Below are 16,950 nucleotides of genomic sequence, written 5' to 3' on the forward strand. Positions count from 1 at the left end.
TATAATTTTGAATTTTCTCAGTTGTGTATCTCGTGTCGTGTACCTTATTGTGTCGTCCTTATCATGTCGTGTACTCAAAATCCAAACTCAAATACTAAATTATCGTGTTGAGTTAAAAATTGTCGGGTGTAGCTTATATAAACAGCTTTTTAGATATACTTAATTTATACATGACCTCGTTTACTTACTAATTCATTGCCTTTTTCTAATTTTTGGAAAATTACTTTCGGGCATGATACTCAAGAATCCTGGTATGTTATGAAATATTCTCCTGGTATGTTGGCAAAATTTAGGGAATATTTCATAACATACCAGGAATCTTGAGTATCATGCCCGAAGGTAATTTTTCAAAAATTAGAAAAAGGCAATGAATTAGTAAGTAAACGAAGGCATGTATAAATTAAGTGTATCTAAAAAGTTGTTTATATAAGCTACACCCGACAATTTTTAACACACCACGATAATTTAGTATTTGTGTTTGGATTTTGAATACACGACATGATAAGGACGACACAATAATTTACATGTTCTTACAATGGGAAATTGCAAAAACCGTTATCTTATGTAAGAAAAAATTATTCCACCAAACCCTAAACCCTAAACCCTAAACCCTATAACCCTAGATCAAACAAAAATTAACAAAAATTAAAGGCGAAATATTCAAATTTGTTGACATTAAAATGACTCGTTTCGCTTTTGTAACGGATATAGTGTCTATTTAAAAACTTAACAAATCCCGAATTTTTTATATAGAGTTATCGACTATATAGTTCGAAAGTAACCACTGAATGCACATATAGTATATGATTACAATGTAACAAATTAAAAGAAGACACTTGTAATTTATTTCATAAACAATTAGTGATATTTAAATATATATTTAATAATGTAAGTTTTAACATGTCAATTGTTCCTCTTGTTGCATGTCTTCGAAGCCTACAAAATCATTTATAGTCCTTGTGTTTGTCGAAAAAGTTGATATAATACGACAATGGTTTATTGAAAAAACACTTGTTTGTAGGTGTTACTACAATGATAAATTGTTGAAACCGTTGTCCAAGATTTTAAATAAACTATGCTACAAACCATTGTGTTTACATTTTTTTACAATGCAATATTGTTGAAACGATTGTCCTGAGTTTTAAATAAACCAAGAAACGAAATTCTTTTACTTTAAGAAAATTTCTATTTTTTTCAAAAAAAATATAAGTGGGAAAACTGGTGAAAGAGGGGGAAAGTGTAAATAATTTTGACTAGCAATAAAGTAGTTTGACTAGCATTATTATACGTGATCATTGTCTGTCTGAAGTATCTATATTTTATTATGCCTCTTTTACTGTCTCCTTCATACACCATTTCTTAACCAAATATTTGTCTCAGTTCTTTGATGTCTGAAGTAATCCAGGGGAACTTCACTTTGCTGAACTCAGGTAAGTTTCTGCTGAATTCATATCAATTTGGGGATTTGGTGTTTATATCGATTTGGGGAACTTGAAATTAGGGTTCATATCTATTTGGAGAATTTTAATAAGGGTCCATATTGAGTTTTATGGAATATATATGTTTGTGGAATTTGAGCAAAAGAATGGGTTTAAACTTGGTTGAGTAAAAATGGATAGATCTTGGTTGAAAGCAGATAGAAGAACACAAGAATTTAAACTTGGAGTGGATGAATTAGTAAAATTTTGCATTTCTGAATGGGTTTAAACAAAATAAAATTAGTTGTCCATGCTTAAGATGCGCTCATAGTAAATCTTGGAATGCTCAGACTGTTAAGGATCATCTTTATCAATATGGTATTAATCAAACCTATACGTGTTGGATATGGCATGGAGAGTCAAATTATGTACAGAGTCATGTAGTTTCTGAACAGGAATCATCCGTTGATCCTACAAACATGAGAATGGGGCAGGATATTGTCGATGATGAGGATATTTCGTTAGATTCTTCTGATTTTATGAATCATGTTCAAGGTGAAAATGAACCACTTTATCCTGGATGCGAGAGTTTTACAAAAATGAGAGCTTTAGTCAAGTTGTATAATTTAAAAGCAAAACATGGTATTTCTGATAAATGCTTTTCCGATGTCCTTCTTTTGCTTGCATCAATGCTTCCGGAAGGCAACAGTATGCCTTCATCTTTTGGTGAAGCCAAGAAAACTTTATGTACTTTAGGCATGGATTATGAAAAAATACATGTGTGTCCGAATGATTGTCTCTTATACCGCGGTGAGAGGGACGAAGATGAGATGATTTGCCGAATATGTGGGGCATCTAGATGGAAGTTAAACAAGAAAGGAGAAGAATTGGAAGGGATCCCTGCTAAGGTTCTATGGTACTTTCCATTGATACCAAGATTGAGAAATTTGTTCAATACAGCTCAGATTACGAAGGACATGACTTGGCATAAAACCGAGCGACAAAATGATGGTAAAATTAGACATCCGGCTGACTCAAAGACATGGAAGGATGTCGATCAAAGGTGGCCTGAGTTTGCTACAAAGGCTAGGAACCTTCGGTTAGCTTTATCCTCCGATGGATTTAATCCTTTCCATGGACCAGGAAGTGATCACTCAACATGGCCTGTGTTGCTTTCAATTTACAACTTCCCACCTTGGCTTTGTATGAAGAGAAAGTACATTATGCTAAGTCTATTGATATCCAGACCAAATCAGCCTGGAAATGATATTGATGTATACCTTCAACCACTTATAGAAGAATTGTAGAAATTGTGGCATGGGAAACAAGTTTATGATGCATTTAAGAAAGAGTCTTTCATACTAAGAGGAATTTTATTGTGGACAATTAGTGATTATCCAGCCTTAGGAAACTTATCGGGTAACATCATTAAAGGATATAATGCTTGTGTAGTTTGTGTTGATAAAACAAAAGCTACCAGGTTGGCTACTTACAAAAAGACGGTGGTTATGAGACATCGTAGATGGCTGCCCAGAAATCATCCATATCGAAGGCAAAAATCAGCCTTTGATAATACCATGGAGAAGTTATCAGAACCTATTCCTTTAACTGGAGAGGAGGTGTTAGAAAGGGTACTACCACTAGCGGACCATGTTTATGGTAAGACACAAAACCAACCTCGGTGGAAAAAAGGGGAACCTCGACCAATTTGGAAAAAGATGTCTATTTTTTTTCAGCTTGAGTACTGGAAGTTTTTGCCAGTTCGCCATACCCTCGATGTGATGCATATAGAAAAAAATATATGCGAGGCTTTAACCGGTACATTGCTAAATATTCCCGGGAAGACAAAAGATAGAGAATCTGTTCGTATTGATATGGCTGAAATGGGAATAAGAATGGAGCTGAGACCAAAAAATCCTGGAAAAAAAGAGAAGTTATCGATGGCATCTTGGAACTTATTGCATAAAGAAAAAAAGATTGTCTGCTCGTCCTTGATTGGCATGAAGTTACCTGATGGTTTTTGTTCGAACCTTAAGGGTATAGTATCAATGGACACTCTGCGACTTGTTGGACTGAAATCTCACGACTGTCACACAATGTTGCATCACTTGCTCCCCATCGCACTTTGGTCAGTACTTCAAAAACAGGTCAGGTGCACTATTATCAGGTTTTGCCTTTTTTTAAGGCAATTTGTAGTAAAGTCATTGAGGTCGATAAATTAGAAAAAATGCAGTCTCAATTGGTGGAGACCTTATGCCAGCTACAAAAGCACTTCCCCCCTTCCTTGTTTGATGTAATGATCCATCTCTCAGTTCATCTTGTAAGAGAAGTTGAGCTTTGTGGTCCTATCTTCCTACGTTGGATGTATCCTTTCGAGAGATATATGAAGACGTTCAAGGGATATGTTCGAAACAGGGCTCATCCGGAAGGTTGCATCGCTGAGGCCTATATTACAGAAGAGGCGGTTGAGTGTTTAGTTAATTTTGAAGAACCAACAGTTAGGTTACCGGGAAGGGATAAGAACAAGGAGAAATACAGACCCTTATCTGGTGCAACAATGATAAAGCCGAGCATCAAGGATTTGCACCAAGCACATCTGTGTCTTCTTCAAAACAGTAATGAATTGACCCCATATTTCAAGTAAGTTTCTTTATTTAGATTTCTGATTTTTCAGTAATAAATACATCTGTTTTTTGTTCCATGATTTTATGATTTTTTTCAACAAAAGCTGAAATTGATTTACTGACAGTGAACATATGGCCTTCTTGGTGGCAAGATATCCATTACATGAAAATGATGAAGAATGGCTTAAGAACAAGCAAAATGAAACATTCCCTAATTGGTTTCAAAAGAAGGTAATAGCTAGACAATAATTTTTTTCTAATTTAAAGAAATCAAGTAAATGTCTAATTGCTTTAGTATTTTATTTTTTGGACAGATTTCGTCAGAATTGCTTGATGTGAAAAGTATGGTATCTAAGGAGGTAATGTGGCTTGCAGAAGGGCCTAACAAGTATGTCCCTACATTCAGTGGCTACAAAGTCAATGGTGTTACCTACAGCACAAAAGATCGTGATGATACGCGACAAGTTCAATGCAGCGGTGTTTGTGTTCATGCTGATATAATGCTCGTGCAGGATAAGAATAAGAACATTGAGCATATTTCACATACATTTTATGGAGTAATCACAAGTATTTGGGAGTTGGACTATAACCATTTTCGAGTCCCTATCTTTCGGTGCAATTGGGTAGATATGAACAAAGGGGTTAAGATAGATGATTTAGGATACACAGTTGTTAATTTACACAAGTTACGTTTTCTGAACGACCCTTTTGTGTTAGGTAAACATGTCAAGCAAGTTTGTTACATTGACGACCTTCTTGAAAAATTCTGGTCAGTTGTATTAAAATTACCAAACAAGTTTGATGATCAAAGTGACGATGAAAATGAGGGATCCGTAGAAATTGAACTTGAAAATGAGGTAGATGTCACCATGTTCCCAACTGTTGATGAAGTCGAGGAAGAAAATAGAAGTTACATGCGGGAGGAAGAAAAGATGATTCAACTTCCATAATTATATCAACTGATCAAATGTTGCCTATAAGTGCCTATGTTATCCCCTTTGCTTATAATTTGTACTAAATCAAATTTGGTTGGACATTTTATTGTAAGATTTGTTTTGGCATTGTTCTTGAAGGATTTGGTTTGATTTTTATCCAAGAATTATTATATGTAATTTGTACCTTTCAGTTAGGTTGAGAAGTTTTTTGTACATCTGGTTTGACAACTTGTTGGAAGCATTTATTTGACAATGTTCTTAAAGCATTTGGTTTGCTTTTTGTCTAAAGATTTATGTTTTAGGCAATTTTTTTAAAACCCTCTGAAAATTAGACAACGGTTTTTTATAAAAGTTGTTGTAACATATTTTCTAATGCAGGTGATTCAGAAAACGAGTAAGACACCATTATCTGAAACTCTTTTACTCAACAGGGGTGATAAACTATTGTTTGTTATGCTTTATTTCTAACATTGGTTTTTCTGCACTATTGTCTCAAATAAATAACACATTGGTACCGGAAAACCGTTGTCTAAGTTGCACAACAGTCCTTAAAACCCATTGTGTAAAACCATAGAAAGCACACCGGATTATTGTGACCTAAACAACACTTGTGCCAATAGATGTCACACAATGAGGATAAATACAACCGTTGTCTCATTGGAGCACAGGGGCACCATTTAGACAACAATTTCGAATAAGTTGAATCACCACTGTGTGAAACAGAATGATACAAGGCTTTTTGGTCAACTACCAATTAATCGTTGTCTGATTTTTTGAGACAACAGTTTTATTGGCCACCATTGTGTAATAGGTGTTGTCTGATTCAGTTTCTGGTGTAGTGATGGTTGTCTCATTCACATCTAAATCTTCACTCATTCTTCTTCCTTTAATTTACTGAATTACAAATTCTCCCAATCGTTTGTGGCATTGTTATTCCTTATTCAGTTTTCCATCAAAGTCATATTCGCAAACTCCCCTCTTGCGTATAGTCTGTTCTCTGAAGATTTCAAAAGAAATGCAATAGTGTGGAACTTGGAAACATACAACAAACATAGATACAACGGCAAACCGATATATGGTGGACATCTGCGGATAAGGAAAAAGGAATTCATCGATAACATGGACGTGGCAAAGGCATCAAGTTTGACAGTTGTTCTTGGTACAAGGATCTCATCAGTATGATATATTGTGTTAATATGACGCGCGTCAAATCAGAGGATTTTGACGTGGAACGAATGATTGGTGAACCGTAACAAATAAATTAGTTATAAACTAAGGAAGTAAGGCTGTATGCAAAGCGAACGAGTGTCAGGACAACAATCGGAGACCAAGGGAATTCTGAACACTGACTCAAACAGGAAATTAATACGTGAAGCATCCCTTCTTCGCGGGAAGATATTTGTCGTGAAGACTCAAGATCAAAGAAATCTTATTTACATACAAATTTTGAACGTGTTTTTCCAGAAATTGGGAAGTTCTCTACCTGCAGTAAATAAATTATGGTGAATTTAATAACCATAAGCGGGCCAGAGACGAAGGTTCGATACGGAAACATAAGTGGAGATGAATCAATGGTGACTCGACTGTGAAACCTTTTAAGAAATAATGATTTGGAAATTGAGTTTCCACCAGACTGTGACGATGATAATTAAAACCCTGCGTGGTAATTGAAAGATAAACAAACTCAGTAATGAAATTGAGTGTGTATTGTCAAAGAAGGAGTATTGGTGTAATTCGTTGAAGGATGCGGCATAATTTTTTTAAAAGTAATTATACACAATCTGTTGAGAATCTCACTAACAAGTATAGCAACATAGAGGCAAGTGTATAAAGAATTTAACAAGTTTAGGCCAAGACCACAGTTAACAAAACAAAACATGCAGGTAAACAAAATCAGTAACTGAAATAACGTAGAGAGAAAGAAAGATGTACCCGAAACCATAGCTTTCAACAGTGACTGAAATAAAGGTTTACAGATACAAAACGCCAAGAAAATGAATACAGCTGAGTCACCAGGCCTTGCTCGAAGTCCTGGCTGCTCTTGAAGAGATTATTGCCCCCTACCTTCTGTGTTTGGGATGTGCGCAATATCTCCACCAGGATAAAACAGTTCGGAGTTTATGTTAACAGCAGCAACAAAACCTCCACTTCGACCAGCACCTCAGTCGCCGGAAAATATCAGCACTTCAGTTCTTGTGGGAGAGAAATGCAGAGAGGTTGAAGAGAAGAGATGAGAATGTAGTATGTTGTATATATTTTTATTCATTCAGTTTAGCCTCTATTTATAGGAGAGGAAAAATGAAACTGTCAACACACTTAATGTCTGAATTAAACTGCTTCATTAATAAAAATAAAAACTGATCAGATTTTGAATTCATTAATGAAAAAATCAAAACTGATCAGCTTTTGAATTTAAATTATTTGTAACAGCTTTTCACATTAACACCCACATTATTATCAGAACTTAAGTTAAGTTCTGATTTAACTCATCAGTACTTAAGTTCTGATTCGACTCATTAGTACTTAAGTTCTGATTCTGATATCAGAACTTGTTAAGTTCTGATTTTATTCATCAGTTCTTAAGTTCTGATTCTAATATCAGAACTTGTTACAGATCAGATTATTTGTAGGTTCAATATATTTAGACTACTTAACCTATTTCAGAACCCAGCCCAATAATCCAATCACCGATAAATAAATTCGAATTAAAATAATTCTCAAATAAATAAAATCCTCGCCTAGGTCGCCTCGCGTACGCGAGACGCCGAGACATTCGCCCTTCGACCCGACCCGGTCCGGTCCGGTGCGGTGCGTGGCGGGGCGGGCGCGCGCGTGTGTGTGTGTGTGTGCGTGTGAAGCACACAACAACACAATGGACCATCACACACCTTAGTAGTTGTATACTACTCATGTGGGTAATACCATATAAAGCACACAACCCCCTTTATTTATTTCAATGTGGGACAAACATTCTCAAATTTTCCAAGCTTCTCCAAGCTACTTTCAACTCTCATTTTATATGGATTTTATTAAGAAAATTCTTAAAACCATACATGAAAATTTAAGTTCAAATATCATTGAACAATTTCCAATCATTAGTTTTTAGGATTAACATCAAGAACATAATTAAATTAAGCTCTAAAATCCTAATTTTCTAACAATCCCCCACAAATCCATACAGAAATGTGATCAATTTCCCATCATGACTTGTTTTTCAGAGTCGGTACCCTTTCGGGTTTGAACCCTCCTAATTCCTCTACTTCAATGGCTATCGGACTCAGATGGAATGTTTCACCTTGAATCTTAATCCGTTTAGTATAACCATATTCCATAGACGACGACAAGTCAAAGGTTATGGTGCCAATCTACGGCTTTGAGACATTAATGGTCATGTCTCGATCCTGTTCGTCGAATGCTTCAAGGATTAACCCTATCCTCTAATTGCGACCACACAATTACATTCGCTTAGCTGGGCATCTCCAGAGATATACTGCCTCTATCTCGTCAAATGACTTGATCCCATTCAGAGTTTTAACACTCTTGCTTTTCTGGCAGTATTAGTACCTTCTAGGTTTACAGGGGATAGACTCAGATACTATAGTATCATCTATGTAGCAAAGGTACTACCAACTCATCCTTACAGCTTGTTATTACCCATTGAATACACTTCGAGGGATCTCCTCTCATGTGTATTGGGTTCCCACTGTTGATGAATTATGATGGGTTGACAATCCCATCCCCAACCTTGACTTAAGGACCACTGCAGGTTCCAGTCCTTTAGTAAGAGGATCAGCTATATTATTCTGAGTTCCTATGAACTCTATAGCTATGATCCTATCAGTCACTAAACCCCTTATAGACTTGAGTCTAACTTGGATGTGTCTCTTAGTTTTAGCATTATGCTTTTTACTGCTAATCTTGTCGATAGTTGTTCGACTATCACAGTGAATAGCAATAGCAGGGAGCGGTCTGCTTACTACATGTATTGCAGACATAAGTCCGTGTAACCATTCAGCCTCCGTCCCTGTGGCATCAAGTGCACACAACTCAGCCTCAAAAGTAGACCGAGTAACAATAGTCTGTCTGCTTGACTTCCAGGATATTGCTCCACCAGCCAAGGTGAACACGTATCCAGTCACTCCATTGGAACCAGACTTCTTAGCTATCCAACTTGCATCACTGTACCCTTCAAGCACACCAGGAAATCTCATGTAGTGTAAACTAAGGTACATTGTGCCTTTTAGATATCTAAGTACTCTATCAAGAGCATCCCAATGAGTTCTGTTTGGACAGCTTGTATATCTCGCCAATTTAGACACAGTATATGAAATATCTGGTCTAGTACAGTTAGCAAGATACTGCAAGCTCCCAATAATCTGAGAATACCTTAACTGAGACACAGGCACTCCTGAAGTATTCTTGACAAGGGCAACTTTCGAATCATAAGGTGTACTAGCGATTCTACAATGTGAATAACCATATTTCTCAAGTATAGATTTCTCTATATAATGAGATTAAGTCAAGGTTATTCCTTTAGTGGACTGAATCAATTTGATTCCAAGAATCACACTTGCCTCACCCATATCCTTCATTTCAAAATGCCTTTTCAAGAAATCTTTAGTCTCGTTAATAATCTTAATATTGGTTCCAAACAATAAAATATCATCCACATATAGGCACAAGATAACACACTCATTACCTTTAACTTTAGTGTAGACACACTTATCACTTTCATTAATCTTATAACTGAAAGGCAATATAGTTTCATCAAACTTTTTATGCCAATCTCTGGGAGCTTGTTTCAAGCCATAGATGGACTTGATCAACTTACATACTTTCCTTTCATTGCCTGATGCAACAAATCCATCAGGCTGATCCATATACATCTCTTCCTCAAGTTCACCATGAAGAAAAGCCGTCTTTACATCCATCTGATGAATGATAAGACCATGGACTGAAGCCAATGCTATAAGCATTCGGATTGTTACCATTCTTGCAACCGGAGAGTATGTATCAAAATAATCAATTCCTTCCTTTTGCTTAAAACCCTTAGCTACTAGTCTAGCTTTGTACTTATCTATTGAGCCGTCAGGGTTCAACTTCCTTTTAAAGACCCATTTGCACCCAATAGTAGAACACCCAGGAGGGAGATCAACCAACTCCCATGTTCCATTGGAAACAATAGAGTCAATTTCACTCTTGACAGTGCCCTTCCAGTGCCTTGACTCAGAAGAATCCATAGCTTGCCGGAAAGTTAAAGGTTCGTCCTCGATATTGTAAGTGATGAAATCACCTCCAAAATCCTTGACTATTTTTGCACGCTTACTTCTCTTTGGTTCCTCTAATTCCTTAGGAATAGAGCTACTACTAGGTTCCGCCCCCACATTTGTCATCTTTTCCACATGATCAGGAATAGAACTTGATGTGTGAGTAGGATCTTCCTCAGAAGTCATTTCAGGTATTCCAGTCTTCATAGGGTAGACATCCTCAAAGAATGTCGCATCTCGAAATTCAACTATCGTGTTTGCCACTATACCATCTATGTCAGATTTTAACACTAAAAATCTCATAGCTGTAGTGGTTTCAAGATAGCCCAGAAAGATACAGTCAACAGTCTTTGGACCTAGTTTCTTTCTCTTGTGTTCAGGAACAAGCACCTTAGCAAGGCACCCCCACACACGAAGATACTTAAGACTAGTCATCCTGCCTTTTCATAACTCCAAGGGTGTTTTATCCATGTGTTTCAGAGGGACTCTATTCAAAATATGGCAAGCCGTATTTAGAGCCTCTCCCCACATGTATTTAGGCAACCCAGAGTTAATAAGCATACTATTAATCATATCTTTAAATGTTCTGTTCTTTCGCTCAGCAACCCCATTAGACTCAGGTGTGTATGGTGGAGTAACTTCATGAACTATACCATTGTTTGCACAAAATTCATTAAAAGCATTACTCGTATACTCACCACCTCTATCAGATCTCAATCTTTTAAGTAACTTACTAGTTTGTTTTTCTACTTCAGTTTTATATATAATGAATTTACTAAGTGCTTCATCCTTATGTCTAAGTAAATAAACATAACAATATCTACTACTATCATCTATAAAAGTAATGAAGTATGTAAACTGGTCCTTGGTCAACACACCACCAAATTCACAAATATCAGTGTGTACTAAATCTAACAAGTCTGAATCCCTAACAACGTTATGAAAAGGTTTCCTTATCTGTTTAGCAGACACACATACTTGACATTTAGAATTCTTTTCTATGGTATATTTTGGAATCAACTCTAAGTTAATCATGTTCTTAAGAGCACCAAAGTTTAAATGACCTAGTCTAGCATGCCATATATTTGAGGATTCAATACAATTAACAGTAGGAATAACATTATTATTCAAACTTCCCAAAACGGGATCCGCATTAATAACAAATAAACCATTTGACAAGTAACCCTTGCCAAAGAATGTACCAGTGTGAATGAGAACTACTTTATTACACTTGAACGAAATTCCAAAACCACTAGAAACTAAACAGCTTCCACTTATTATATTTCTACGCATGTCGGGAACATGATGCACTCTCGTCAGAGATAGAATACGTCCTGAAGGGAACTTCAGATCCACGTTTCCAACTCCATGTACTTGAGCAGCACTAGCATTCCCCATCTTCACAGTCAGGCTATGACTCTGTTGATAAGATACAAATAAACTAATATCAGCACAAATATGTACATTAGCTCCAATATCTATCAACCATTCATTTGACAGATAGGTAGAAAATATCACAGGGTTGTAGGATACATACCGGTCAACGTTGGTTTCAGAAGCCGTAGCCTCACCAACAACCATGTTCACTACAGGCGCACTTGCAGTTCCAAGCACAACATTTGCTTGTGCTACCTCGGTTTTCTTCGCTTTCTTTGTAGGGCAGTCCTTACTCCAGTGCCCAACCTGCCCACAAGACCAGCATGGTTTGTTTGCCTTGGGTTTCTTGGCCTTGTCCTTGTCACTCTTAGGTTTATTACTATTAGCTTTCTTAGCAAAAGCCTTCCTCTTTTGTCCTACAGTTGCTATGTTTACCTTCGAGGTACCGTGTTCAGTTGGCATCACATGTCCCTGTTTGGACTTGTGTTGTTCTTGTACCGAGATGTCCAGCATAAGGTTGGTCCAGGTGATCTCTCCTTTCTGTCTTTTCAGGGAGAGAGAGAACTCTTCCCAAGACTTCGGGAGTTTTTCAATCACACTCATCACCTTGAACTTCTCCGGGAGATTCATTCCAGACTCCTTCAAAGCATGCACTATCATCTCGAACTCATGCACCTGCTCAGTCATGGACTTATTGTCCACCAGCTTGAACTCGAGGAACCTTGCCACAGAATACTTTTCTAGACCTTGTGAGTCAGTATTATGTGTCTGGTCCAGCTTCTCCCATAAGAGTTTTGCAGAGTAGGCATCAGAAGAATAGACATCAAACAAAGTGTTTGTTAGTGCCGCAAGAATGGCCGCTCTAGCCACTCCATCCTTCTCAGCCCACTTCGCAAAAGCCTTAGCTGTGTCAGCCTTCTCTTGATCCACTACTGGTTTCTCATATTCCACAACCGGCCACAGACCCTTTATAGTCAACCACAGCTTCATCCTTTTCTGCCAGCGAGAAAAGCCAATGCCACCGTTGAATTTCTCCGGTAAACCGGTTAGTTCAACAGCCTGTGGGAAACTATAGGTGGTCCAATCAAATGCCCCAGCAGTTACACCCGAACTGCTACCACCACCAACGATAACCTCACTTTCGTTAACCATTATGCTAAATTCTACATAACTAATAATCTCTTCAAGAATGTTGAGAATCTCACTAACAAGTATAGCAACATAGAGGCAAGTGTATAAAGAATTTAACAAGTTTAGGCCAAGACCACAGTTAACAAAACAAAACATACAGGTAAACAAAATCAGTAACTGAAATAACGTAGAGAGAAAGAAAGATGTACACGAAACCATAGCTTTCAACAGTGACTGAAATAAAGGTTTACAGAAACAAAACGCCAAGAAAATGATTACAGCTGAGTCACCAGGCCTTGCTCGAAGTCCTGGCTGCTCTTGAAGAGATTATTGCCCCCTACCTGCTGCGTTTGGGATGTGCGCAATATCTCCACCAGGATAAAACAGCTCGGAGTTTATGTTAACAGCAGCAACAAAACCTCCACTTCGACCAGCACCTCAGTCGCCGGAAAATATCAGCACTTCAGTTCTTGTGGGAGAGAAATGCAGAGAGGTTGAAGAGAAGAGATGAGAATGTAGTGTGTTGTATATATTTTTATTCATTCAGTTTAGCCTCTATTTATAGGAGAGGAAAAATGAAACTGTCAATACACTTAATGTCTGAATTAAACTGCTTCATTAATAAAAATAAAAACAGATCAGATTTTGAATTCATTAATGAAAAAAATCAAAACTGATCAGCTTTTGAATTTAAATTATTTGTAACAGCTTTTCACATTAACACCCACATTATTATCAGAACTTAAGTTAAGTTCTGATTTAACTCATCAGTACTTAAGTTCTGATTCGACTCATCAGTACTTAAGTTCTGATTCTGATATCAGAACTTGTTAAGTTCTGATTTTATTCATCATTTCTTAAGTTCTGATTCTAATATCAGAACTTGTTACAGAACAGATTATTTGCAGGTTCAATATATTTAGACTACTTAGCCTATTTCAGAACCCAGCCCAATAATCCAATCACCGATAAATAAATTCGAATTAAAATAATTCTCAAATAAATAAAATCCTCGCCTAGGTCGCCTCACATACGCGAGACGCCGAGACATTCGCCCAAATCGCCCTTCGACCCGCCCCGGTCCGGTCCGGTGCGGTGCGTGGCGGGGCGGGCGCGCGCGTGTGTGTGTGCGCGTGAAGCACACAACAACACAATGGACCATCACACACCTTAGTAGTTGTATACTACTCATGTGGGTAATACCATATAAAGCACACAACCCCCTTTATTTATTTCAATGTGGGACAAACATTCTCAAATTTTCCAAGCTTTTCGAAGCTACTTTCAACTCTCATTTCATATGGATTTCATTAAGAAAATTCTTAAAACCATACATGAAAATTTAAGTTCAAATATCATTGAACAATTTCCAATCATTAGATTTTAGGATTAACATCAAGAACATAATTAAATTAAGCTCTAAAATCCTAATTTTCTAACACAATCAGTAACGACAATAAATAAGTCAAAATACTCGCGAAATAAAATTTTGAGACACGAGATAAATTGTAAAGCTTATTGATAAAATTTTGTAATATTCTGAAAGAACTGGGAAGGGAGTGGTAATTTTAATCCTTATTGATTTAAGACCTTAAGTCTCATTTCAAAAAATATATATTATGCCAATTAATCATACATATGTTGGTCAGAATAATATAGTTTGAGTTATGGTGAATGGATGAATTTGGTTGATGGAAGTGGATGGATATGATTGTGGATGATTGGTAGATTAATGGTGTCGGCTTGAGTCCGACTGGTAGTCAATGATATAGGGGAAGTGCTGCCCAAATTTTCAGAAATTGCCCTACATGTAAGGATAAAGAAGTATACTGTCATTCTCGTCAGTACTCCAAGTAACTGCGATCTCGGATCTTGAGAAAGTTAGTATGCCCAAACCGATTTTATATAATTGGTCTTTGATTCCAGTTAGCTAGTCAACACTGGTTTAAGTGATCAGTTAAAAGAGTTAATTGACCAACTTTACCAACTAATGGTTAGCAAAATGGAGATCGATTCCAATTAGATTGAGTCAAGCTCTAACATGATTTTTAGATCCAAAATCAAAGCGGTTAGCAAGTTGAAGGAAGTGATGGCATTAGCATGAATCGAAAGTTTAGTAAAATTAGCGTGATGTTACCACAGACGTGTGCGAGACTTTATCTAGATGAATACGCTATTTTTGATAAATAAGAGGAACAAAGAGTAGTTGGTACATGCTAGTAAGAGGAAAATTTTCAAGAACTGAAGGTTCAAGATAAAGCAAAGAGATTCTATCATTTGTAATAGCATTCCAGGAAGGACTTGAAAGTATACCCATATCAAATGGCGATTATATAAAAGGTTTTGAAAGCTCGCAAATCCAAGTATCCGATGTAAGACGAAGACTAACGAAGTACACATATGAACTTCGGAAGAAGAAATGTTGATCAATTGGAAAAAGCAAAATATGCGATCAATGATGATTTAAGTGAGGCTAGGAAAGTAACTATTGGTGAATTTTGATAATTCTGTCAGTAAGAACTTAAATATTATAAATAAAAGCCTTTTATTAACTTCAGAAATTGATTAGCTAATAATGCACATATTAATATTATCAAGAAAAAGGCATTCCTTATGTTAAAAGAGTTAATGAGTAATGAGAATGAAGAACTAAATAAGAAAAGAAGTGAAATCAAAAGGATGATAAAGAAATTTTATAAAATAGTTCAGGATATAAGCAAGTGGTGACTGTCAGCTGTGTCAGAACTGATAGGAGAATGAAGTGAAGTGCCATTAATTGAAGATAGAAATTTCATTCAAGGAATGCGTGTAAACAAGGGAGAGTAAACCAAGGTATTAGTGGCGAACTGTTAAAGAAGAACGTTACAATGAATCTCATATCGGAATTCTTTAGAATTAAAGTAAAGCCCCGATGGTTCTAACGAATGATTTATCAAGGTTACCTCGGGAAATGAGGCAAGAAATTCTCATTGGTTACTGCACAGAGTCGAGCTAGAGTCAAAAGCCATGTGTCGTATAACCCAGTCGGAATGAGATATTGAGTGAAGGAAAACTTCAGAAATATGGAATGAAAAGAATAATGAAATAAACAGTACTTCACGCCATACACAAAGGTGATCATGGAAAAAAAAGAGAAGGGAGGTATGGAGTCACGCATCGGTTATCAGAAATTGTAAGTCTGAAGAATTAAATGAACAAAGTGTATAAGGAGTAATTCGATAGTGTAATTGTATTTATTAATAACATACTCGCCCATTCAAGAACTAAGAAAGACCAAGTTGAAAACCTGAAGATATGCATGCGAAGGGTGAGAGATTAGCAACTGCGTTCGAAGCTTCAAAGGTATGAACTTTGGTTATAATTAATTATGAGCTACGAAAGTATGGTTAATTACCAACCAAGCAAGATCTATTCAGAGACACATGTCTTGAGAAGAAAAGAAAGAGTGAATATCATTAAGATTGATGGGAAGTGGATACATGAATTGGAAAAGTTAGAAATTGAAGAACAGGTTTTGATCTGGGTTCTAGGTGATACTGATACTCACTTTGTCGCTAGATATCAAAGGTGGTATTAATATAGATGATTGATGTTGACTTTAGTATGGAATGTTATGAGCATCAAAGTTCATATTGGTATCTAATTTGATATGACAACAAAATTAGTATTAGTACCAAGAGTTCGGTTTTGAATAAAGTTATGGTTCATTCTATTTCAAATTAATATTTCCTTTCATATAGTAAAAGATTTCGCTCGATGAATATACTTGATAGTAATTGAAAAGAAATTGAAGTATACTACAAAGTGGTGAGTTAAATACAATTGTCGAGATCTTCCTTTAATTTTTAGTTTTAATAGATTTAAAACATTTTGAAGCATCAGACGCCATGAGCTCAGTATATCGGGCGCACACGGATGGAAAGTACAAGAGACCAACTAAAGGTTTTCGAATACAATTGAAAATGATTATAGGCCAGACTAACCAAACAGAAAGAGACGCGAGAAGTAAAGTAGAACAGTCAGGGAAATATGAAAGGTGCATAAACACAATTTATTAAAATTACAAAGAGAAGCAGATTAGTATAAATTAAGTTGGTCCATCGAGACAATGAGATAGGTAGAACGATTACGAATGGGTTGACCCGGTTGTTACAGGCATAACGAGTTCATAAAATGTTCAAATGTATATGACTAAGAA

The 16,950-nt window shown here is 36.5% G+C and overlaps 1 protein-coding gene across 1 annotated transcript; it reads left to right on the top strand.

Annotated features, from left to right (window-relative positions):
* The first annotated feature begins 1,897 nt into the window (after positions 1–1,897).
* Positions 1,898–4,992, top strand: LOC141701250 (uncharacterized). Its single transcript, XM_074504933.1, has 5 exons — positions 1,898–2,634; positions 2,809–3,570; positions 3,615–4,058; positions 4,168–4,273; positions 4,357–4,992. Exons 1-5 carry the CDS (start codon positions 1,898–1,900, stop codon positions 4,990–4,992), a joined length of 2,685 nt encoding a protein of 894 aa, XP_074361034.1.
* Positions 4,993–16,950: the final 11,958 nt, after the last annotated feature.

Source organism: Apium graveolens, unplaced genomic scaffold, assembly GCF_009905375.1.
Source record: "Apium graveolens cultivar Ventura unplaced genomic scaffold, ASM990537v1 ctg3642, whole genome shotgun sequence".
Taxonomy (NCBI): domain Eukaryota; kingdom Viridiplantae; phylum Streptophyta; class Magnoliopsida; order Apiales; family Apiaceae; genus Apium; species Apium graveolens.